General features: G+C 38.7%; 1 protein-coding gene across 1 annotated transcript in view; it reads right to left on the bottom strand.

The window, feature by feature from the left end:
* Window positions 1-26,897, bottom strand: part of PCSK5 (proprotein convertase subtilisin/kexin type 5) — a 259,883-nt gene that overhangs the window by 223,172 nt on the left and 9,814 nt on the right. Inside the window, exon 2 of the mRNA XM_067315277.1 lies at window positions 11,700-11,804. Within this exon, the coding sequence (XP_067171378.1) occupies window positions 11,700-11,804 (105 nt within the window). The remainder of the gene's footprint in view (window positions 1-11,699; window positions 11,805-26,897) is intronic.

Genomic DNA, 26,897 nt, shown 5'->3' with positions numbered 1-26,897 from the left:
TGGTCTTAAAGACTATGAATCTAATGGTAACTATATTTGGAAGAAATAGCTTCAGAATATTTCAGAATTCAGAAATTCTGGTTTTATATATGATCACATAAAGCTGTTATAATAGCTACTGATTAAACAGTGGACTAACTTTGAATTTGGTAAATGTGCTTAAAAAGGACTTTTTGATTTGGCTCCTTTAAAAAAGCAAAGATAAACAGACATTTGGGCCTTTATATTTATTTAGAATATCAGCGTCAATGGAGGTGATGGAATTTACTCTCCCTCAAAAAGGGGAAGAAATAATGTCAAACAATAATCTAGGTTAAAGATGGCTTATGTGAGCAACAGTCAACACACCAATGAATACAACTAGTTTAAGTGGATTATATGGAGAGGATTTAGAATAAGAATGTTTTATTTTACTAAAACATTGTTTGTATTCATAAAATGCTCTGTGTGGCAGCAAGGGAAAAACATTTTCACAGAATAAAATATATTGTGCTCGCTTTGCATTTACCATTTGCAGAAGTTTTTATTCAAGTATCAGCATTCTTGCCATTTCATGGGTAGGAAGGCAGCAGCAGGGAGGAGCGAAGTCCTTTCACACAGGGCACATATGCTCAGCAGCACAGGTGAGAATAGGGCATAGCTGCCTGACGCCTCATCTAAGCCATTAAAATTTGCAGCTTACAGGATGATGAGGATCTGCTAGTTTGAAATAGAGTATCTAGCCAAGAGAAACAACAGAGGCTTTCCAATGATACTGACTTTTTAAAATGACCCTAAAAGAAAGGAGGTTCTAATAAAATGCATAAAAGGATGGGGGTTTTTTCTTTTGCCTCATTTGGGGAAGGGATGTCTTTCCAGCTTCCCATCCCTGCTTTTTATTATCTTCTAATAACTCTAGAGATGACAAATTATCTATGTGTATCATGATCACTTGTTGTTCACCATTTAAAACGTCTGGGTGAGAAAGCCACCACTAGAATAAATGTGATTGTCTTGCCTGTTGGGGCAGGCAGAGATGCATAAAAATGTTGACACATTACATCAGGAACATACATTGCTGCCAGAAAGTTTTCCAAATGCAAGATTTAAAAAAAAGACCTTTAATCCATTTTTCTATGAACATCCTGCACTACATCCAATATCATCAGGATCAGATGAAGCTGGATCCCCTCAGGAAATGGCTTGTAAAAGCTGCTCTGTCACATTCCTAGATGGTCTGCTCCAAGATGCTCCTTTCCAAAATGTTTTTTCTTTCAATCTCTCTCTCTCGGATGATATTCTGGCATTTGGCCCTGCAGGATCAGCTTTTTCCAGAATGGCACATCTTTCCCTGGTTCAAAACTAGGATGTCCCCACTTTCTCCTCTTCTGAGTCTTTCTGATATCTGGCAATTTTATATCTCAGCAGCCAAAACACCAATTTGCTATCTCTTGGCCACCACCAACGCAAACTGACTTTAATGACAGCAAAAAGACACTTATTATAACACAAGACCATTGCAGCTGTCAGAGCTGCTGTCTTCCCTGGCAAGCTCTTTGAACACGTATTAGCAATGAGAGTACTAATTCTCCTTATCTTTCTTTAAATGTTTAATTGCCCTAACATTTTTCATCTATAAACCCACTTTGCTGCTCAAAAATACAGGAGTCTGTATTGCTTTACTAGAACTGCAGGGTAATTCAAATGTTATTAACACCTACTAGCATCCATGGACTAAAGATTGCCAAGCAATTTCCTTTATAACCCTCTGCTTACACATGTTTATAACTACCATGATGAAGTATTCATCTTGCGGGGTTAAATTTCCCACACACTGTTTTTACCTAAAGTGATTTTGTTGTCCTTAAGGCTGAGCAAAATCCTTGTTCCCGAATTGTGAGATGAATTAACTTTTCCTTTTTAGGCTGCAAATATGAATAGATTTCTTTCTTTAAGGTAGCGTTTACACTTAGAAAAAGGAGCTGTGCAAGCCTGCGTGGTTTTGAAGTATAGGCATTGCATGGTGCCCCCGAAAGGTCCCATTTTGAATGAGGCCAAGCGCTCCCAGTGCGCAGGGAGAGAGCCCACCAGGCAGATGTGTCTCTCTGATGGAGAGATGCTGAGACAATCTTACCCCAGGATATAGAAATTTTAGAAAGCATTTAGATAACTCAGGGTAAGGTGGGGAACCTAATGGTGTCCGATGAAGTTAGCTGCGTAAAATGCTGCGTATTCCCTCTACACTCTTGGCAAAAGTGGCCAGGACCTCCACGAATCCCTGTCCAAATCAATCACTGCCTGAAGGCTCCCAAAGTACACTGTGCCACACTGGAGTGCATGCTGCCCAGGTCACCTCTCCAGCTCCAGCCTCTACCCGCGCAGTGAAACCTCAGTGGTTCTGCTCCTGAAGTGTTCTCTAGCAAAGCAAAGGAGGGACTAAAGTTTTTCTCTCCTTGCTTATATTCTTTCACTAACATACATTCACTTTTGCAATTATGATATTCCGAAACATTGAATTATCCAAAGATCACATGGTGGGAACGAAAACAAATATTCAGGACCAAGCATCTATGCCTTAAGCACTTTTGTTTTTTAAGAAATGCTGAAGTCAATGTTAAATTTGCAGTTAGGTTTGGTATACACTAGATACTTGCCTGAATTTAACCATTTTTGTCATCAGCGCAGCTCCAGTAAAGATAGGCTGCACAAGGTAGCTGTGATCACCATCATATTTAAGCAGGTTAGAGTTAGGCTTTAATATACCAGAATATAGTTTTCTGCCAAGCTTCTACTGGTGACAACAAAGGGCAAACACCTACAAAATCGTTTTCAGAATCAGAATGACAGAATGGTAGAGGTTGGGAGGCACCTCTGGAGATCATCTAGTCCAATCCTCCTGCGCAAGCAGGGTCACCTAAAGCACATTGATCGGGACCGTGTTCAGACGGCTTTTGAACATCTCCAAGGAAGGAGAGACTCCACAATCTCTCTGGGCAACCTGTTTCAGTGCTCTGTCACCCTCACAGTGAAGAAGTTTTTCCTCATGTCCAGATGGAATTGTCTGTGTTTCAGTTTGTGCCCGTTGCCTCGCGTCCTGTCGCTCGGCACCACTGAAAAGAGTCTGGCTCCATCCTCTCGACACCCTCCCTTCAGATACTTGTACACATTGATAAGATCTCCTCCCAGCCTTCTCTTCTCCAGGATGAACAGGCCCAGCTCTCTCAGCCTTTCCTCATAAGAGAGATGCTCCAGTCCCCTAATCATCTTTGTGGCCCTTCGCTGGACTTGCTCCAGTAGTGCCACGTCCCTCTTGTACTGGGGAGCCCAGAACTGGACGCAGTACTCCAGATGTGGCCTCACCAGGGCTGAGCAGGGGGGCAGGATCACCTCCCTTGACCTGCTGGCAACACTCTTCCTGATGCACCCCAGGATACCACTGGCCTTCTTGGCCACAAGGGCACATTGCTGCCTCATGCTTAACTTGGTGTCCACCAGCACTCCCAGGTCCTTCTCCGCAGAGCTGCTTTCCAGCAGCTCAACCCCCAGCCTGTACTGGTGCATGGGGTTATTCCTCCCCAGGTGCAGGACCCTGCACTTGCCTTTGTTGAACTTCATGAGGTTCCTCTCCGCCCACCTCTCCAGCCTGTCCAGGTCTCTCTGACTGGCAGCACAGCCCTCTGGGGTATCGGCCACTCCTCCCAGTTTTGTATCGTCAGCAAACTTGCTGAGGGTGCACTCTGTCCCTTCATCCGGGTCACTGATGAAGAAGTTGAACAAGACTGGACCCAGGACTGACCCCTGGGGGACACCGCTAGCTACAGGCCTCCAACTAGACTCTGCACCGCTGATCACAACCCTCTGAGCTCTGCCATTCAGCCAGTTCTCAATCCACCTCACTGTCCACTCATCTAGGCCACAGTTTCTGAGCTTGCCTATGAGGATGTTATCCCTGATATCTCCTCAAAATTCAAGAAACTGAAGAGGGATATTATATTTTGAATTTTAAATCTGGCCAATTGTGAATGGAGCACTGTATAACATCCACTTGCAGAAATATTTGTTCCCTATGTAACAAAAGTATTTCTTAACAGGAATTTTCCTCCCCATCACTCATAAACAATATTTTTGATGTATTCTTGAGGGCCGTAAACAAATTTCTGTAACAAGATCTATACAATGTTCACAAATATTGCCACTGTTCCTAATGTTTGGTCTACATGTGTACTAAAGAGAGAATATATTTAGAGAGCAGCACACACAGTATGAAGCAAAAGCCAAAGAGTCCAGTTGGCATGAGCCCCAAATTCACAAAGTGCGGAGAGGTCAGAAAACACAGTTTCTCAAAAAAGAAAAATTGTCTGTGTTTTTAAACTGCTCTGAGCTAAAATCTAGTTAATTTTTTGAAGTCATTAAGACTTATGTTCAAGCAACATGTTACTTTGCAATATTCAGGATGGATTACTTCAGATCTTTTTTCTTGGCACAATCCCTTGCAAAGCACCAGGCCATAGTATATATCTCCTATGTTTTGATTCATTCTCTCTGCAGCCAGAAGGCTTCAGACACATCAAAATCCACAGAGTCAAGTGATCTGCTTCATTTTAAATATTCTTATCTCACAAGACTTGGGCTACTTCTTTCAGAGATGGCTGAGTCATCACCTGTCCTTTTAGGGTCAGCCGCTGCCTTTCTCCTGATCATGAAGCCCGAAGATAGTAATCAGGATCGGGTGGCTCCAACACAATCCTGATAAGCTCTGTTACTTGCTGGAATGTGATATTTGCCACCCGCTCTGACGCTGGGCTTCTGCGATGCTGCGATAACTTGATAAAAAGGGGCAGGCACTGAAGTTTTTCACAGCATACTACTGGTCAAAAGCTCAGCCCAACTCCTTGCCATCCTGTGACCTTTCACTTTGCCTGCCTATCTCGCTACCAGTTTAAGAAAATCACTATAAAAATGCAATCCTGCTAAATAGTTTCTTTTTTCATTCCTCAAACCATTTGCTGCACTAATTAGGAAGTGAGCCAGCTACAATCTCTAGACTAATCTCCAATTCTCGCACAACAGTTAACAGTGCGATTGTCATTACAAAGCAGTTCTGTAAAATGACCTGGCAAACAGAAAATTAGAATTTTCTAAAATCTAATATTTCTTTTTAATCCACATACAGTTAAGGATATGGAGAGGACAAAATCCTTTGAGGCAGGTAACAATAACTGGGATAATTATGATGAAACTGAAATATAAGTGTAGGTAATCAAACATGATAATTTATGTCAAGAAACACTTCCATATTCTCTGACAGTGGACATTTTTCATTTCTAAAATTGTATTACACTGAGTTCCTACTGGCCATTTTTCTGCTTTTGGCAGAAAAACATCAAACGGTAATTCTAGTAGGTAGCTTCGATGATTACTTCTGAGGGTTTTCTTTTTAAGCACCATAGAAAAGTCAGCTATCTCATGAAAGCGTTAATAGAATTAGATATTAACATATCTAATATCAGATGTTATTCTTCACAAATAAACCTCAGTCCCAACAGCATTATGATTAACTTTGTTAAATATTTCTATGCGTTGTAGATAAATGAAGAGAAACTGCCATTATATAACAAAATTTACTGAAACAGTTATATCCTGTTACAGGACCTTTGGATTTGGCCTGTACAGCACAAGGGGAAGGCCACACACACTGTATATTCACATGATAATGTGTGAATACATTCTGGAGTAAGTCTTTCACCTTTAGGTTGCTGTCACACAAGGTTCAATTTTGAGCTGATTTTCTATCATCTGTAGGCCTAACTGTTCCATGTGTGGGAAAGGAACACCAACTTTTCAGGTTGCTTCTTCCCAGGAAGATTAGAGAGAATGGGATGTTTCATCCTACCTTCTCAGGTGTTTCAGATATTGTGTTGGTGCAGACTTAGAGAAAGCTGCTAGAAAACATGGCTGCTATGTCACTCCATTTTGCTCTGCTCACTTGAGTTTATCACTGATTTCTCCTGTAAGTCTAGGTATGTTGTCATATCTGTTGGCAAATTAGACCAGATTGGGCCGCAAACGAAAGTAAGGCTGGTGCTGTCATGCAGCCTCAGCACGGTAAAATCATTCTTGATTTCTGCTCAAGCAACACAGGCTTCCCAGGGAATTTTGCTGAGGCAGAACCTGGTTTAAGTTAGGACTAATGTACTGGTCACCCCCATAAGTACAGATCTCAATCACACATTAAACAAAAAAATACCAGCCGTCTCACACAACCTTTACGACATCATGAACAGCCGTCAGAACAGCACTAATTATAACAGGATCTAACGCAGTTGGGAGCCAGTGAACAGTAGCTTTGTATCTAAAACAAGATCTTAAGTGTATGACTATTTGCCCATGTTTATATCAAACTGTGTTTAACACTCCGGAGGCAGGTACTGAAGTGAAATGTCGCTGTGCCCTCTCACACATTGTGATTCAGTTCATGTTCTAACTCACCCAGTGACAGGCTACTTAAAAATAGCAAGTCTGCTTCTTGATCTTGACTGAGCTAAAGAAGGAAGGATGGCTTGTGTAAAAGATTTCAGCGACAATTAAATAAAAGGTCCACAGTGGTAAATATTTCATTACTTCATAACTTAGACTCTCTGGTCAAACTCTGAACATGGAAAACAGCGTGGCAGTTCCCATTATTCTGCTGCGAACTATTATTGATTCTTTGCCCTCTGCGTGCTAATACAGATTATGGCTACCCAGGCAGACATCAGTAACTCACCTTGTCCCAAGATTTAACAGAACTGTTATTCTATTTAGCTAACAAAATCCTTTTGTTCACTAATGAGGTTTAACAACTTAACACTTAGCATTGCCAATATGATATACTGGCTTTCCCACAACAGCATTCACATCAGAATTTCTCTAAGCCCAAGATGCTTCTCTTAAAAACCTAGCGTTTTAGTACTGTAATGAAATTCTTCATTCCTGCTGAGTTTTGTGCCTCCTAAACAAAACACAAATTGGCTGAAGTTTTATTTTGTCTTTAACTTAACCTCATACTCCCATCTTGGCACAGTTAAATTGGGAAATAATTGGTAAACACACCTTGACGAACACCTTAGCATGAAAAATCTAACCTTCCTCCTTACTTGCAATGAGCATTCTGATCTGGGGTGATAAAACGCATTCTCTGTCTCCAAAGGCAAACTCCACAAGTAGTGGCATATTCCTTGCCAAAGCAAGACCATCACCTTGTGGTGAAATCCATCCTTTTCCCTGCTCTTTAGCCAGCTGCCTCCCATATCAAGCCAGGATATTATTTAGCAACATGAACTGGTATAACCACTGCTACACAGCAACGTGATGAAATGTTTACTTGTGGTTGCTACTGTTCATCTTCCCTCTGCCCTCTCACAAACACCCGCAATGTCCTACTAGTATTAAGGACGGGCTTCCGGCATTACGGTCCTTTCCTTTGAGGACAGTCTTGAGTATTTGGTTTTGCCTCCTCAAAGATATTTTTGCTATGATTTTATGTGTTGCTAGCACCAGTTCTGTTCAGCTTGTTATGGCAGTGGTGAGGCTCCTGCTGTATACATGATACTAACGGCTTGTATGCACCAGATCATGCAGGCCTGCTCTGAGCGTGGTTAGGTGAGGATGGGGAAAATGTAAATGTCTGTCTGGAGTAATGCTCTCCCCAGGTATTCTGACTCTGGGGCAATGGCATGAAATCTCAGCAAAACCCTGCTCAAGTAAGGTATCTTGCTGAAATCAGGTTGTTTTACTGCTTATTTTAATAGATGTGAGACTGGAAAATTTTCAGTTTCTAAAGGATGCGTGAAGCTGATTTGAACCAGGAGTTCAAACCCCAAATAAACCTATCCGAAAGGAATTAAAAAAAAAAAGAAGTAAGATGGCATCATAGTTCAAACTGACAAACACTAATGCTGCAAAATGTTTTCCCCACTAGTAAGTGGGAGATTTCACAGGAACTTGAATTATTAATTTTACATTTAGCAGCATTGCTATGGGCCACATTTCTTTTTAAGATCTCTCTTGTGACGCAAATACTGGGACCTCATAAGCAAAACGGAACATATTTTAGCTTGTACATACATCATTCTGAATATATTATCAATCTGAAAGCTGCATTATATTAACAATTGCATTCTTCTGGGATTATTGCTTTGCCATTTATGCTATTTGATTTTGGGGAACATTTTTCACTACGTAAGTCACAAATTCATTATCATGGCCCCTCACTACAAACTCCCCATTTCAAGTAACTGCACCTTGCATGAAAAGACAACTTTCTCATCTGTACTGTCCATTTAACTTACATGTATCATTGCTATGAGTACAGGCTTCATTTCTGACATTTCACTGGAACTGTAATCTCTTCAGTGATAGAAAAGCCCAACCTGATTTTCCTTATGCTTTGTATTGATGTGAGATCACATACTGAGATCACACTTGTACTTGACAATTTTTTCCACTTCATATCTCTTCATTTCTCCACTAGGGCAAACCCAGAGGTGCATCAAGCTCTTTATTCCCTCCCCTCTAAATGCTCTATCAGTCTGATTTCAATGGAGGGTCTACCAGCAAGAAACTCAACTATTCAGTAGTTGAGTTAGAGCTGCATGATCTCTTTCGACAATGCACTGACTCTGTCCATCTTACCACTTGCTTTTTGCTTCTCCTCCCCCTGTCTCATGCACAGTAGCGCCACCAAAATAACTTTGCTGGGCAAACTCTAAAGAGCTAAAGAAAGGCTCATAATTCAGGGTATGGGATTTTCACTGACTCCTGCCAACAGCCACCCACAAACACGACATTAGCTGGAAAGATCAGAAACTCATGTAATGTCTTTTCCACCCATGGATTTCATTCAATGCTTAGCTTTGACGCATAATACTGATCTCTGCTTCAAACCCACAATCTTCTCTTATCTTTGTGTTTCTATCAACAATGGAAGCACCACATAACTAGATACAGGACTAGAAAAGATGCTGTGCAGAAAGCTATGTCTGAAATTTTCTAGAGGACAAAATATTTTAGGGACATTAGAACCTCACTTGGACCTTTGCACCTCTTAAAACTGCTTAATTCACTTCACCTCTAAATGGCCACCCCCAGAGTTGTGAGGCAAGGATGTGGATGATAATGGACAAAATTATGTCATACTGCATATCCTGTACTGTTATCATTTAAAAGCAGAGCAATGTTCATCTAATACTGAGACAATTGTAAAAATGTGTAATACATATATCTTCAATTTATGTTCCCTGTCGGGCCTATTCATATTGTTTAAAATCATGTGAAGAGCCATTTCTAGAAGAAAAAATCAAGACAGAGATCTTCAATTTAATTACCTATATATCTTTCCCTTTAAATTCACACAGTGAAATCAAACACTGTCCACACAAGTAGTTCAAAAATGCCAGATCTCAAAATGGTTTCTCCATTACATACAGGTTATTTACATAATGAATTTCCACCCAATGAAAGTTCCATTATTTAAAATTTTATAAAATTAAGAACAAACTAGCAATCCATATCTGAAGTAACCACAGATCACAGCAATTAGGTGCACATGTTAAACAGAAGAGGCTTTTAAGCATTAAATAAACTATCATTAAATGATTTGGAAAGCACACAAACCTTAGTGTTCCCTTGTTCACAAATACACATGCCACCTAATCTGCTGCAAATATTGGCATTAGATACAGTGACACTCATAAATATAGTAGTATATAGTACTGGTCCTTTAAAATTCTCACAGCCATGCAATGTGCCTTTTTTAAGATCAAACCTCTTGTTTTTAAAAGGTCCAGCTTACACAAGACAATTAAACTGAAAGTCTACTTTAATGTACTGATCGTTTAATATTATATACACTGAGGACAACATGGCCATTAGTCTACAAATACTGATACCCATATTTTGACATGTCTCCAGCCACTCAAGAGTTTCCTAGCCCAGATTCAGTGGAGCAATCACAAAGTCAACCACAAGCACTTCTGCCACATCAAGGAATTAGACTTTCGGCTTCTCTTTGGGTACAGAATCATTAACAGGCTGGAGTGCCTTGCACAACCCTCACTAGAGCGACTCAGTATTAAAGTGATATTTAACAACAGTTCAGAAATTCAGTGATTTGATTCCTGTGCTGGCACTAGCACAGAGTGCCACACACGGGACAAGGCCTAAATAGTGTAAGGTGGAAGGCCCTGTGAAACAGATCATGTCTCTGATTTTCTGCTGTGCTCTGCCTCTCATGACTTTGGCTGTCTGCCAGAGATGCAGAAGGGCTATACTGCAGGTGGGCGTAACAGGAATGTTTATGGTGGTACGTGCCTGTCAGCTCGAGCACCTGCTTGCAAATCGCTTCACAACCTCCATGCGTGTAGGAAACTGCATGTACTGAGGCAGACGTGAATGCCTTCCCTTGCTTTGCAGCATCACCTACTCTCAGAGAAGAGCTGGGTGTGCAAATGGCAGGTCTGAGCATTTGTGGGAGCAGAGGTTTGGGCCCTGACCATTTGCATACAAATCCCTGAAACATCCCACTCAGAAGAGCTGCTCGGGTCCCTACACATCTGAGCAGCTTAGCCCTATGTACACAGGGGGGAAAATGCTCCGTGTGCACTTCCTGCATCCTGTTTCTTCCTCAGAAGGAACTTCAGCCCTAAATGTGGCTTTCCAGACCACAGAAGTGTTCCTGTATCCTTCAGTATTCCTCTAGGATGCTTAGCTTGCAAGAAACACGTGCACTACTCAACGTGTCTTTTGCTGATAACTTCCACTTTTCTTAAATCCTTGTCAAGTTTTAGGATAGCACAAATCCTTCGCAGACAACGGTCATAATTCAACAACTAAAAAAAGACTGACCCTGTTTTAACCAGTGAAAAACACTGGGGACTGTGTTTTTTTAGTAGGGGAGGGAGTTGCTTGAACAACATTCAAAAAGCTAAAGGAATCTTCTTCAAACCTCCTTTCTCAAAGAGAACCACAAGAAATCCAATTCTGCAGTCAGGGATGAAGGTGTAAACCATTGAAGTTAAAGGATTAAGACCAAAGTGTGTTTTAGGACTTAAGGAGACTTAAGGACTAAAGGATTAAAACAAAAGCTGCAGGACAATATTATACCAACTATAAATCAGTAACTAAATTATGTTACCAGTTACCTATTATATAATATACAGTCTGACAGTATGACAGCATCGTTTAAACAGAGGGAGGTCTCTTAAAATTAAGATCAATAGGAACTGCCAAAAAGACCATGGAAGAGTATTCCTACTTTAATCCCTCACACACTTTAAGGCCAGAAAAAGACCAAACACAAACAAGAGAAACCTTCATATGAACAGTGATTTCATTCTATATTGCTCATTTTCATTCCAAAAGCTGGTTGACTTGCAGAAGGTAACGCTCACCAATATTACAGTTGTGATTTTTAGAGAAGCATACCTATTAGTACATTAACAAAATTCCCAAACTGCAACTCCTCCATAATTAACACTGGACCTTGCGTTCTAAGAACAGCACATACTTAATAGCATGGTATTGTCTTTGCTTCGTTTTAATGGGAAGCAGAACCTTAGCGAACAGATAGTATGTCTGTTCTTGTAATGCTATATGCCATTCAGGTGAATGTCTCCTGGTATGATATTTCATATAAAAAATGCAAAGGCTTTTGCCTCAGACACATAGGTGGATTTTCTTACCTTTGGTTCCATTGAAATGAAGCTGTGGATACCTCGACTTGAGAGAACTGACCTTTTAATTGTTTTACTATGGTAAAAGTGGTAGTAATCCTTCAGTGTTCCAATCTGCGAGGGAAGAAAAGAAAAAAAAAGAGGGAAATTTAATTTATGAAAAGCAGTTTTATGGTTTTCATTTTTAAAGGTCTATAAATTATGCAATTTCCTGCTGTCTTGAAATGTTACTTGAACCCAGTGATCATCTTTCAAAAGAAGGACATATGATATGAAATGGATGGAGTGTCCTTGAGGCAGTAACTGCACAACCAAAGATTATAATTGAGCTGCTTAGTCTGTCTGTATCTACCTTTTTAATGTTTAATTTATATGCAGTATTTTAAGTAATTCTATATCAATCTACATCCAAACTGTCTTCAAATGGCAAGTATAAAATCATCAAATGGCTATACGGTTATTAAAAAGCATTCCATCTAGTTTGCTTAAGGAAATGTACTGTAAAAGGCACTGGATTCAGTTATTTATATAATTTACTTATAAAAAAGACATCCACAGCATCAAACAATTCACCAGGAATAGGCTTCTCTTTCCGCAGAAGGTGGGCAAGAAAGAAGCAGAAGAAGGAAAGATGGAAATGATAACTTCACAGTATAATAACTTACTAGAAGTAAAAATTCAATCCATACCAAATTGCAACTTTCACAAGTGCAGTAAAAATACTTTTTATTCATCCCATCAGTACACAGTAGCAACGTAAATATCAAACTAAGACAGTCTGCACAATTTTACAATGAAATTTCCCCATCTAGTGTCATTAATACCTACATATTCATAACTTAAAACTTTACTTTCACACATATACAAATATTCAGCCTCCTTGTCTTTAGGAACAATGTCATCCCAAGCCATTTGGAATTTGGCCTTCTAAAGCACTGTAAATCTTGTAAGACACTTAATAATTCAGTTTAAGTTTCTTTAATGATGAGCTAAAAAGGGCCATTTGAACTTACTGTTATTTCAAGTTGTAACTCCAAATGACCTCAGAAAATAGAATAATTCTGAATGAAATCACCAAAGAGGTAGGAGCAATTCTGAGAAGTTGTAACTTCAAAGATCCTATATTCTGAATTTGTATCTATAAAAATACATATGTAGGAAACTTGACTGTTTAACATTAAAGGTTCAAAGAGAATTTTAAATAAGCCACTGTGGAACTCCAAGAATCTGGTTTTTGACTATTAGAAAACACAAATCTTGAGAAAATATCAGAATTGCCTAAGATGAAATATTGATAGAAAGTTATTGGAACACTTGAATATTTTATCTTAAAGTTTAAAAACATAAAGGGCAGTGAGGAATGAGGGAGAATATTTTGAAAAAAAATCTTCAGTTTAAATTATTTTATCTAAGGGGGAGAACTGCACCAGGATTTAAAATACTAATTTCAATCAGTACAACTAAAAAGGTCTATCGATAGCTCCATTTCAGGAAGAGTGACTTATGTTTAGTTTACGTCAAATACCAAAACTTTATTTCAACCAAGCCAATTTACCATAAATGAAACAGGAATTGGTTTGACTAAGCCTAAATGAAGCACATTAACACTGTAATAGGGATCTCCAGCCTGCCTTCTGTCTGAGAGGCCATCCAGATGGAAGCAGTGTGATCCTGTCCCTCAGATGAACCTGTTTTCCACTTTCCAAGTGCACGCCCAGTAAAAAAAAAAAAAAAAAGAATTTAAGTCTATGGGGAAAGTCTTCTTGCAGACATCTCAAAGAGCCGCAGGACCCCAAGTGTCCCCAGGTCACCTCCACACGCTCCTCTGCGGCTTCCCTGTTGTCAGAGCTGGTGCCAAAGCACATGCAGGTGTCTGTCCATGGGCAGACCATTCATGACACAGCATGAGCCAGAAAAACAAGCCTTTTCCATGCTGATTTAGCCAGCCCAAAGGGAAATTTGGGACATTATTGTATGCAGTTGTGTTTTTGCGTCACTAGTGATGGGATTAATCAGAGTTTATTCTGATAGTTTAACAACCTGTAGCACAATGGATGTCACTAAATACTAGGCCAATGTTGCACTTTTTAAAAACCATTACTATTTATAGAAATCCTTGAAATCTGGCCCCCAGGTTAGCACCAATATGGGTGACACAAATGTTGCCCTGAGACAAAGGTGCACAACCCATCCCTTCCCAGGTGCTGCCTGGGCTCAACAGCAGCATCGAACAGGGCTGATGGGCTCACAACACGCAAGTGAGGTTACTCTTAGTTTTTAAGTCCTCGAAAAACAGTAGTGTGCATATCCACCACACCGAAACACTCTGCAGAAGTTAGGCTTTTATGCCCCTTGCTGTCATTAGTGTGAATTAGAGACTTACTGCTCTGTGCGTGTATACACAAACACACATTTTAACAGACAGAGCTCAACGCATGTAACTGGGGGACGGCCTAATTGCGCTCACGCAGGTCCCACCGTGCAGCAGCACTAGCCACTGCAGAAGGGATCGGAGGGGCCAGCCCCAGGCACGTTTTAGCCCCGAGGCTTGCCCACACAGGCAGGGAGCTGCATGCTATCTACACCTTCCAACCAAAGGGGAAAATTCTGAGGCTCGGTAATGCTTAACGGTTGTGCTCCCTCCAAGACCTTATGCTCAGGAGACAGGGATAAGCCCTTAGAATTAAGTGTGGTAATTGTAATGCCATGTCTTCCAGGCACCATCAGTTTTCAAATAATAATAACTATTAATAATAATTAATAAAAATGGTGATAGCTACAGCTTTACTTCAAAGCTGTCAGGAAAATTAAAGGATCCCAAATCTTTTAAATGGAATTTAATTCATATTCACTAACTGCCAGTGCCTCTCACAGTAAGGTAACACCAGTGTTATTAAAAATTTTATTGCCCTCTTCTCCCTTAATGGGAATTTACTTAGACCTTCCAAATCCTTGGACCACTTGGAGAATAGTTAAATCATGAAAATATAGCACAATAAAACTTATCATTATGGATGTTCTTGTTAAATTGTTTTTTATACTTCTAACTACCAGGTCTTAGAGGCACTCTCAGAGGGAAAGCAATGCAAAGACAGAAACACCAGACTGCAGATCTAACCACCTTTGAGACTGATGGCAATTTCGCTGTTTTATCCTTGGGAAATCTTTGTAATCTTCTTTTTGACCTGGAGAACCTGATTTCTTTAAAAAGAGATGGAGAAACATTCCTGAGGAATTGCCTGGCCAAAAGCAAGCAGGGGGGAGGGGAAGGGATTTACTCTCTCTGGAAGCAATCTTCATCAATGAAAATTTAAAATAAATACATACATAAATTTAAATAATATCATAAAATGTTTAATCAAGCATAAAATAACTCATGGAAATAATAATCTGATAACATTGCAGTGGAATCTCAGAAAAGCGAGACATGCATGTATATACATTCATTTTATATTTACTAGGTCTTCTTTTCTTTTTAAGGTTTAGAAAATGAGTGAATTTTAAAGATATTAACTATGAAACACGAGCCAAACTTTCTATGCTTAGTCATTGGAATATACTTTTTCATTATACAGTTTTATAGTCTGAGACGGTATTGAGATAGTCTGGGATATAATGACTGAATGAATTCATCTACCTTCATCTATGACTGTCCTCATAAACTCTTCAAGGAAATACAAATGCTAAAGTTGCCTTAAATATCCACATATGACCACTAGACTGACCTAAATATACTCTGAAACTACAACTGAAACTTTCATGTAACTGAACATGAGCAAGGAAGTTGTTCAAGCACTTGTTATTGGGAAGCAGCTCAAGAGATGCTTTCCATCAGTTTCTTATCTAACAGCTAAAAAACTTCTATTCTATTCTTTGAATAGAATTCTTCTATTTTTTGAACAGACGAATTACCTACACATTTGACTGCAAAATACACTTTTTCCCCCTGGGCTGAATGGAAAGCGGCATGCTATCGAGTTGGTGAACTGGTGGCTGTATCGTTAAGGTCCCTGTTTCTCCTGTCTTTAACGACTTTGGACCAAAATGGATTGGGAAAGGAAGGAAGATCAGGTCCAGTTCTTTACTAGTTCTAAACTTGACAAAGTGCTAGGAAGAGCCAAAAAAGCACAGATCTGTTACCCCTGTGCAGACTTGGAACATAAATCACTATAACTAGGTACAGAAGTGTATTTCACAACGGGTTGAAGACCTGACTTTTCACTTCTTTTCAGAATTGGAACAAGTCTCTAAAGTGTTAAAATTCTTTACAGAAGAAAATACTAACGAGAGAGAGAAGAAGAAGATATTAAGAAGAGAGAGAGAAGACGAAAGTTTATTAGGATGATTTTCATAATCTCCTTTTGACAAAAATACCTCAACTGTATTTCAAACTTTAAAACATTGTCACATGATACAAAGTACACCAGAAACGATGTTTCAAAACAAAAATGCAAATGTTTCAGGGTGAAAATGCTGAAACTGAATATGTTGAGATTATGGGAACTTTCTCTCCTAAATTAAATGCCAATGAAGCCCACCTGGTATCACAAAGCATTTTTATTTCTGACAGAACCAAATATTCCCATGACTTACAATTCTGCTTAAGTTCCTCTGACGCACACCGCTCTGTAACAAATGCGAGGGAAGTGTGGCCACAGTCCTTCATCTGATCGACGCTGGCCCGCGCCACGATCGTTACCCACAGGTGAAAACAGGCTCAATGATACTATAGAAAATTGCTGCCCTTTTTCCTTCTGCTGTCCCTGCAGACTTAGGAAGCAGTAAATGTTTTAAAATCAGGGTTCTGATCTCAGCATTTAGGGGTCACAAAGCTGTACTACGTGTCATGCAAAAGAAATAAGGTTTGCTTACACAGGGCACACTGCAGTGAGGCAAAGGAGTGGCCCACTTTCAGTTTTGGACAATTTGGGGCTTTTGCACAGACCAGTAAATGAAATATTTAGGAGGAAGAAGCACAGGCTCTCAGGAACTTACTCAACCTAAAATTCCAGTTCTGAAGAAGAGGCTTCTAACCAAATATTTAAACTCTCTGCTAGTCCCCTTTTGGGCTAATATCCTACGATATCCTGCACTGAGTTAAAACAGCTTCTTGGATTACTACAGGCAGATAGCATAGAAAAACTCAGAAACTGCTAGCACTCCTGAATGCTGTGGTCTTGTCTTGAACTGCAGCTCCAAGATAATACTACTCTGATGACTAGTTTAAAGGAGGGAAATACTGATATTTAACCTCTGTTTTACAGAAGCTCTAAATCAGTACATTAAAGAAACAACTACTGGGAAAAAAAAAAGTGCACTTTTAATGTGTCCAAACTCAGTTAACTAAAAAAATCCAAAGCAGCAGCGAAACTAAAGCAATTTGGGTAGGAATACAATTATCACCTCAAACTCAACCTGGGCTACTCTAAAAGCTTGATTTCAAACTATGCTGACATGCCCATGTAAGCCAGTTTTCCATTCTATTTTAAGCCCCAATTAGCTAATGCAAATTAGATGTCCAAGTTGTGCAAGTATCTCCGTGTGTGCTCAACGCAGGCTGAAACTCAGCTGGCAATTCATATCTGTGCTCCTCTCACGTTCCTTTCTTTTCGGGTTTGTTTTACAGAGAACAGATACTTCTGCAATGCATTGCCAGAGTCGCCATTTCTGAGCAGCGACACTCTGAACACGCTGGACTTGACCTCAAACGCTCCACTCCCGTTTCACTTCTTAAACTTTCTTGCAATCTTTTTTCTGAAACTGGAAATTCCAGATAAAATGAGAAGCTAATGGCCATCAACTAGTAAAAAAGCTATACTGTAATACAGAGTTCTTGCTCCGTTCCTTAAACCCTTGGTCCGGAAGATAAAAGAGTTCAGCCAGCTGCTAATAATAGAAGAGGAGATTCCCTTCTGAACCACACACATATGAAAAACAAACAAAAAACCAAACTAGCCAGATAAATTAAACCACCTGTCTATTACAACAGAAACATCACAATTTTCATATAAATAAATCAGCCTGTACACCTCTTCACATTCTAGGAATGAATATGCTAACGCTTTACCTTGAAATTATCACTCCTGTTTAAATGGGAAAAAATATATATAACACTTTACTGAATCAATATTTGCCACTCCTGACTTCTTTTGTTTGTTTTGGCAAATTTCCACTGTGTTTCAGCCATCTGCATGTAGAAATTTTGTTTGGGCACTTACCTTGCACTAGAAAAGTACAATTTGGTTTTTCAAACCAGTTCATTTCTAAAATGAATAACAGAACCATTAACATAAAGTAGCTCTACATTACATGCTTTCAGGTAAGAATGTTATTACTGCTGCTTACATCCGGCTGCACTTTACTTTAAAATAATGTAGCACATTAAGTGTTTCAATGGAAAACCCAAAATAAACTCTCCAGTCTTTTAACTTTTCATGTGCTTTGGTTTTCAGAATAAAATAAGTAACAAGACCCTAAGGTCAATTTTAATTCTTGATATCTTTCTAATTCAGTATTAAGGCTGAGATTTTTATCGAAGTCACTTCATAAATTTCAATGAGAATTTGCATCTTAATGCATCTATTAGGAATCTTTAAAATTCTCAGAAAAATACAACTGCAGCTAAATTAAGTAAATATGCAGGTTAAAAAAAGAACATAAAAAGAACATTTTAATTTACAGTGGAAAATTTTTACAGGAGTTTGTATGTTCTATTCTGGATTGTCTCTGTAATTATACTAATAAGTTTTCTTTTCATAGGCCTCTATTCTGTTCCAGAATATAGTCTAAGTACAGGTAGTCTCAATTCTAAACTAAAACTAAAATTTAATTTAAAGGAGAGGCTAAATTTAAATGTAGAATTCAAAATCTCTAGTTAGAAATAGTCTATTTTTAAAATCTCAAATATTCTATTTCTCTAAATAGAGAAATATTCTAAATATATTACAAAATATACTTAGCAATATAAAACAAATTAATTTTCACCTGGGCAATAAGGTGGGCTAATAATTGCTTAATTACTTTTTAAAAGTTCAGGACACAATGGACAAACCTTCCTAGACAACACCTTCTGCGTACACATTAGTTTGTACAGTTGTAATTTAAAACAAATACTATCAAATGAAATTCTGCTTTAGGGGATTCCAGCACTTTAGTGCTCTCTTGGTAACCGTATTTAACATTTGGAATTACATGAAAAAAGAGAAGAAACCTGAAAACCAAATAGCAACATAAAATGTTTTGTTTCATCAAAAAGAATAATGTTTCAACCTTCAACACAGAGGCCTTAGCACAACTGTTTTAGAAGAAGTATCTTTGCAAGATGAGGAAAGCATTTATTCAGAAAACAGGTCACAGTTCTCATGAAATAGTAGGAATTTATAAAATAAGTTCAGATATTAAAAAGATATAAACGACAACTGTATCAATTGCTTTATTCTAATACGTGCTTAATCACACTAAGAATTATTCATTTAATCTACCCTACTAAACAGGATGAACAATCCTTCCAAAGAGGACTGTGGCAGCTTTGGGGGATTCTATATTCATTTAAATCCTGTAAATTTTGGAATGAAGATCTTTCTGCCTGATTAATTGAGTTCTGAGAGGAGAGAGAGGTTAGCTGATTTTCTTTAAAATAAAACCACTTACCCACTTGATCATATTTAATCACAAACAATGCTCTTTCTCTCAGAATAAGAAAAAAACTCATCTTCAAGGCCAAAGACAAATCCTGAAAACATCAACCAGTTCAGTAAAGCCAAGAGAGAGCTGCCTGAATAGAGACCAGGTGGAAATGTTTCAGTCTTAGCATGGATGAGCAGTGAAGAGAATGGTGATCCACTGCAGGTCATAAAAGACCGTGGTAAATACATATTCCCTCCAAAAACAGCAAAAAAAGCAGAGCCTGAGCCTGGGCCCCACCTTCTTCCAGCTGCAGCTCTGTGAAGAAGGATGTGCTGCAGTCGCCAGGGGAGGGTAGAGGCTGACAGCTCTCCTTGAGTCTGAACTGTACTGCCTTCTGCTATCCTCCAAACATCGTCCTTGCTACACGGTACCACTTCCCTAGAGATGAGGACATAAAAATACGTCCTCAGCGTAGTTAAGAAAGAACAAAAATTAAGAAGTGGAAGATATCTGGACCCTATGTTGATTATTCAAACACTCTAAATCAAAAGAAATCTGACCATGGTACCTAAATTCATTCTTTTAAAGTCAATAAGGAACATTTTCATCTGCCTCCTCTCTTGAACTGACAAACAGGTTGTAACCTTAAGGACACTGCTCAAGTAAGAAAATAAAAATTAATGAACACAGATGCAACATCTTTTCTTTGTGAGCAGGTTTTCCTATGAAGTGCAGGTTTGGTCTACCAACAAACATATTAATTTAAATGGGTTGGGTGGGAGATGGTAAGAAAGTCATTTCCACATCCATCATGTGATATTTCACAATCCGAGTACAACTAAGGACTTTAATAATTGCAGCCCCTTTGCCATGGAGAGTTTTGCCTGAGGAGGCATTGCAGCAATTGGCAAGTTCATGTCCCTATCAAATAAAGCAATGCAAGGTTGCTCAGCAACCTGTGATCAGGGGCTTTCAGTTCCAGGGCAACATTAAACATTTCATGAAATTCTCAAAAGGAAATCAATTACTGTCTTCTTTCCTATTAATCTTTCCTATTGTTTCTTTTCAAAATACAAAGCAGTGCAAGGTAAACTGATAGCTGATGTCCCTTTTTGTGAAGTCCTGTGAGTCACCACCTTATTTCTGTAAGTACAGAATGAGTGCATCAAACAATGTATTTATTTTCTGCCATATGAACAAACTTTTTCTCTCCAACATTTAAACTGACTTCAGCACGGTACTACACCATCATCCATTGCAAGCTCAAGCCATAACAAATGCTGTTTGTATTTGTGAAGAAGCTGTCAAGCAATGCAGTAATGTTTGCTTCAGTAAACAGCTCCCATAATGAAGGTACTGGATAGGAAACAAATATCTTTAACATTTCAAGTAGTCCACCAAATTGCCCTTTCATTCTAAAATCTTTTTCCCCTTTACTAACTCACTGTTCTGTGATGTAAAACATCTAAACGATTTACCTGAAATTTCAGTATTACCTGAAATGAGCTTTGTCGCTACTTTGTTGACTTTCAATTCTATTTCATGTCGCATTACTGAACAAATGTAAAATGACAGTAAGAGAAGGAGGATGGATATGAATGCAGTACCATGAATGTTTATTCAAGCAGCAAACAAAACTGCCATATTCCATACATTAATAGCCACTCGAAACTCTAAGCATTACTATTTTTTTTCCACATTTGTACTCTGATAGCTGATTATAATATGGCAGAAGAATGTGGCTTGACAAGTTTCTGACACTGTGACTTCAATCATGCAAACAGTGTAATGGGTAGTTAAGAAATAGGTTTTACATTTTAACAAACTACTATGAGGAAACTTTCACAGGAAAGAAGGTTCATGTTCATTTCCTTTTAAATCTTGATCATGAAATGTTTAATGACGCTGGTCCCTATCCTGAAACTTGTAAACATTTGCCCAGTCCCACTGGGATCAAGTCTCTTCTCATTTACAAAACCATAAATCAGAAATAACTCTGCTGAAGCTAATGGAATTTAAGAGGCATAAATCAAAGGAAATCAAATCTAATGGGAACAGTTGTATAAGTAAGAGATTTAAGAACTGGGCACCAAGTTAGATATGCTGTTATATCTCTATCCAGTTATTTAAACATCAATATAAAACTCTTAAGCACATTAATAGCAGGAGAGTTTATAACATTCAAAATGACTAATGCAGTGACCTACAGTAGTCATACTGTTTCCAGTGAACATTTATATTGCCAGCAATAAACCTTTTCACACTGTACTTTGTCTTACAAATCTGAATTCAGCTCTTATTGGTCATAGTAAGTACAATGTTTTCATTTAACTGACTTTCACGTGAGACTTGATTTAAGTAATTTCCTCCTCTATCACCAATATGATTTATTGAAGAGTAATAAAGAAGTGACTCATGGGAATATCTAGGACTGAGCTAAGTTCATCAACGCGATGTGTGGAGGTACTAAATCCAACGCTCTTTTACGGTGAATCTACCACATACCTCTTTGACTTTGTACTGTATCAAAGTCTGAACATTTAAGAGCTGTACAGCAGGCTTAACTGAATACGTATACAGGGAAAACTTGCCAGAACCAGACATGATGCTGATATATTCACCTGTCTTATTTGATCAGTGCTGGAGCTGTACAAAAGTTAACATTATTTGTGTAAAGTGAGGTTTGCCTGTAACCATTATTTACATAAGCAATCTCCACTCCCACAAGTAATCCCATGATTTTGATAAAGCAACTTGAGCAACAACTATTCATAAGAGTAACAGTTTCCGAAGAGGATCCTACAGAGGGTTACCGAAGTTCAGTAATTTCTTAATGTGGAAAACATAAAATCTCTGTTTGACAGGATCTGCAGATAAGTGTACAGAAAAAAGCCAAGCAAGTAAGCAGACAAGGCCAAACCCCATTACCCCAAAAACTCATTGTATTAAGTAGCATTCAAACCTAGTGAGAAGAAAAAGGCAAGATCATCATAACTAATGTTTAATGAAGAGAAAGGAAAAAGATCACGGCAAATCAAGGGACTGTTAATTCTAGTCATATTCGAGTAAGATTCAACTTACAGTGGCTATCTACAGTCACAACAGAAAAAAATCTAACACTTATTAATTCAGATATACATAGATCTCTCTCCTGCACTGCCAGCTTCAGTAGTGCCAGTAGAGCTATTAAGGTTCAATCCAGATTTCACTGGAATCAGTGGGATTCTTCCACTGTAATTAATGGGAGCAGCAATAAGCACTCAGCAAAGTGCTTCACACATACTGAATCCAGACTTCAGTCAGGAACAACGCTTGCATTTGATAGTAAGTTAGCCTTCCAATGCCTATGTTTTTTGTATCAGTGTCAAAATTACTTCAGCCTACACAGAAAAGACAAGGAGAACTGATAGCCAATCACAGTTCAATGTTAAATATCTAAAGTTACTAAAACCAATGATAAAATCCAGGTCAAAGCTGGTATACAATGTTCATTTCACAAATTTAAAGAATATTTCTCAGCAGCCTTCTTGTTTGGAGAACAAAATCTTAGAACTTGAGGGCTGAATGAATGCTCAGCTGCATACTTCAAACTGCATTTCCTTGGAGAAAGGCGAAATGTTTCTGCTATACATTTGTTTAATATATTGTTATCTAAATACTTAAACAGAGAAAAGCTGGTCAGCTGGAATGCCAGCTATGAACTGAATAAAATCAGATGTTCTTCTATATAAATGGATTTGCATTTCCATTTTAAAACATCTGTTTTCATGCCATATTGGTCCTACAAAATCAAAAATGTTAAGAAGTCACCAGTGATTCCAGCCACCACTAGAACTTGCTCACCGTGCAATTTAATGTGTCAGATTAATATTCCTAATTCCCAGTCAAGAAATGGAAATTAGTCAAATTTCACAAGATGGAAATGGTATTTAATTACAAAAAAGCATCCATGTTGCAATGGTAGATCCATTTATTGATGAGATGTGTTTAGTTGCTCTTGCTAACACAGTCCAGAGTCCCTCACGTCATGAAGTAGTTAACTCTTTTAGAAATCACAACCCTGTTTATTTCTAAATATCAATTTGCCCAGGTGATGGCTTTGTGATTTGTCAGTTGGCCACTGGCCTAAGAACTATAAGGAGGAGTCTGTTAAATCCTGACGGATATTCAGACTTCCCTGAGCTGATTAGTACTGAAGTAAAGGGATCTCTTGACGGGACAGATAGAAAGGTGTAATGAGAGTGATGCAGAGATGGGCAAGTCTCAGTGCCCCAAGGAAATTGCAGATATTGTGACGTGTATCTGCTCTGGAAATGGCCTTGCCCTTCAAATAGGTATGAATAAGACCGTACTAATGCACTTTAGACCCCAAAAAAGGAAACAATTTGGCTTACAATGGAGCTAAGGGAAATCTTCCAAGAAGAAAAATGAAAACAGCATTGACATGTAATACTGACTGTGACTGGAGCTCTTGTTTGTGGCATCACTGCAATGCATCCGGTCTGTTAAGATTCCCCAATATTGTCACCGTACCTCTAACTGCATTTCTAATATTCAGTTTGAAAGGTTACTGAGACCTTTACAAACTTCAAGTGAATGCTTTGCCGGGCTAAATTGCAGAGACTCTCTATGAGGTCCAGTGAATGTAATGTTTTTTCTTTAAAAGCAAAGATAATCTGAGCTATACAGCCACTGCTCAGATATCTGCACCAACTCCTCTATGCTTCCAGCTGGTAGCACTACTGCTCCCTGGGCAGGATGGGGCTTGGTGGTTTGAGAGAAAATGGTGCTTACTTTATAGTCTATTCCTGCAATGAAGCTGTGCTACTGATTTCCAAGGGGCATAGGGGAACATTCTCAGCTTAAAGCCCTGTCACTGCTGTTCATTCTCCTACTTGGCTCACTGGAGGCCAGTATACTCACTCATCAAGTATTTTTCAAAGTTTAGCATTTCATTGATTTGTTTGCTTCCACATACTTCAGATGAGCTACTTGAGATATGATACTTGAAGTGCAAATATCCTGCAACCGAAGTGTTCTAAAGGAATAAGGATGACATAGCTGAATAAACAAACTCATTAAAGTACATTAAAGTAATTGAAAGTAATAGGAAGACTGGCATGAAACCCTTCACTTAAAAAACTGTTTTCATATCTAAGGACAGTAGGGTGACAAATGTGATGTCAATTTTTAAAGGGAGATCTCTACTAGTGAAACCTTTAGAAACTATAAGAACTAAGAGAATAATGGACACCAGGATGAAAAATTACCTACTTGGAAATAATCAAATAGAGGAAAATTCTGCCTTACAAAACTATTAGTGTTCTTTGAAGAGGTCAACAAGCATGCAGATAAAGGTGACCCAATAGATATATTCTATCTGGATTTCCAAAAGGCTTTTGACAATGTCCTTCACCAAAAGCTTTTAAGGAATTAAGAAGCCGTGGCATAAGAGGAAGGTCCTTGCACAAACAAACAATAAGACGACTGAAAACAAAGATCTGGAATAATTAGTTCAATTCCCACAATGGAGGGAGGTCTCCACTAGAGTTCTGCCAAGGTCTGTGCTAGAGCCTTTTCTGGGACCTATACCTTTTCATGTAAAAAATGACACAGAAAAGGGAGTGAGCAATGAGGTGTAGAAGTCAGCTATTGTTTCCAATCTCAGCCACAAAGACTATAGCTGACTGTGTGAGCTGCAGACAGACCCTGCAAAACTGAGTGACTTGACAATAAAATAGTAAATGAAATTCAGTGCAGATAAATGTAGATGAACTGATGTACAATCCTAACCTCAAATACAAAATGAAGTGTTCTGAGCTGCCCAGTACCACTGAGGAGTGATGATCACAGGGTTATGGCAGACTGATCCCTGTAAACCTCAGGTTGGTGGCAGCCTCAAAAGCAAATCATGATCAAGAAACGTACAGAGATCAAAGCAGAGATGATGCCACTGCATTAATAATCCAAGGTTTTTCCACACTGTGAGTACACTGTGCAGCTCTGGTCCCCTCTATTCCTAGAAGACATAGTAGAGCTGGAAAAGTTTCAAAGAAGGACAAAAAGGATGAACAAAGATGTGGAATATCTTCTGTATGAGGAATAGCTAAGTAAGCTAAGACTCTTCGGTCTAGAGAAGAGACAATTTAGGGGGAAATACTAAAAATTAAAAAATCATGTGTGGTGGTATAAGGAGAGTGGACAGGGATCGACCTTCACTGCCTATTTCAGTACAAGAACTACAGGCTATCAAACGAAGCTAGTAGGAGTCATGTTCAAAACAAGCAGGAGAGGTGGTTCCGCATGCAGTGAAGCAGCAGACTTTTAAAATCCTTGCCAAAGCATATTGTAGATGTTGAAAGTTTACATTTATTTGAGAGACTGGACGAGTGCCTGGATGAAAAATCCATTGAAAATTTCTAAGTACACAGCAACTGCATCCAGTTCGGGAAGCGTCCTGAGCTGAAAACAGCTGAGAGGAGTATTAGGGAGAAGCATCAGATGCTTGTTCTGTTCTTTCTCTCCCACAGACAATAACTTAATGCTACTGCCATAAGCAGACAGGCTAGATGTTTTAAGTCAAAATGGCCTTACGTCCTTATGAGCCTGTTTGAATAAAGGCCATTCACATGAACAATGATTTTCCAGGAAAAACTTATCTATACCCTGGATGTCATACTATTGGCTTTAGAAGTGCCACACAGCAAGGATTTTCTTTGCCGTTTGTTTTTAATACATCAGATTACTGTGTTAATATGCTTCACAAAGGAAAGCACAGGAAAAGTAAAGATATGTTCTCTAGCTTTATCCAGAGGAGAGGCTACATGCTACTACTGATTAAGCTAAATTCTTAAAAAAGGAGAACATTATCCAATTCTAGTCTTGAATTTCAAGCACACAGCACTACTCAGTAACACTTTCACTGCCCACTAAGCACTCACTCTTGCACAAAACCCAGTGTTTTTATTCCAGTTTGAACAAAAACGTATAAGTAAATGTAGCAAAGGTTTGAATTATGACTTGTAACATCTCTACCACTTCAGTTTGGCCCTGGAAAACAAACATAAATGAGGCCTATTCCCAGCTGGCACAAAAATGTCTCTAAAATAAGAGAAAAAGGAGGAAAGCCTGAAGTTGCCTTAACTTGAGCAGAACCGGCCCCTTGCTGATGGATATCCCTCATTTAGAAGTATATTTTCACCCTGTTAGCAGATTCCTTCTACATGGAAGAGTCTGAGCTGAGATTTTTTTTTCTTTCCTGATTTGTTTAGCACTATATGATCCATGATCATGCTTGGCTAACGTACTTTTCACAATCTCTTCTCCATAACACACCATCATGTAATTTGCAAGAATTTCCACAACAAGCTATTCTGGCAGGATTTCGTGGTGTAGCTGTGATATTCCTCTAGACTTGCCACCATTCCGTTCCAAAGTGTATTTCATTCTGCAAATATCAGTCAAATTGGGTCCAGTATGTTGCCAAATAATCACTTACTGTCTTAAGCTATACATCTTTGGCAAGCAGGATTCTGTTTGAACATATTTTTTCCTGTGTTTGGGAGGTGACAAAGAGCATCA

The sequence above is a fragment of the Apteryx mantelli genome, chromosome Z, assembly GCF_036417845.1.
Source record: "Apteryx mantelli isolate bAptMan1 chromosome Z, bAptMan1.hap1, whole genome shotgun sequence".
NCBI classification, from domain to species: Eukaryota; Metazoa; Chordata; class Aves; order Apterygiformes; family Apterygidae; genus Apteryx; species Apteryx mantelli.
This window is presented reverse-complemented; position numbering and strand designations above follow the sequence as displayed.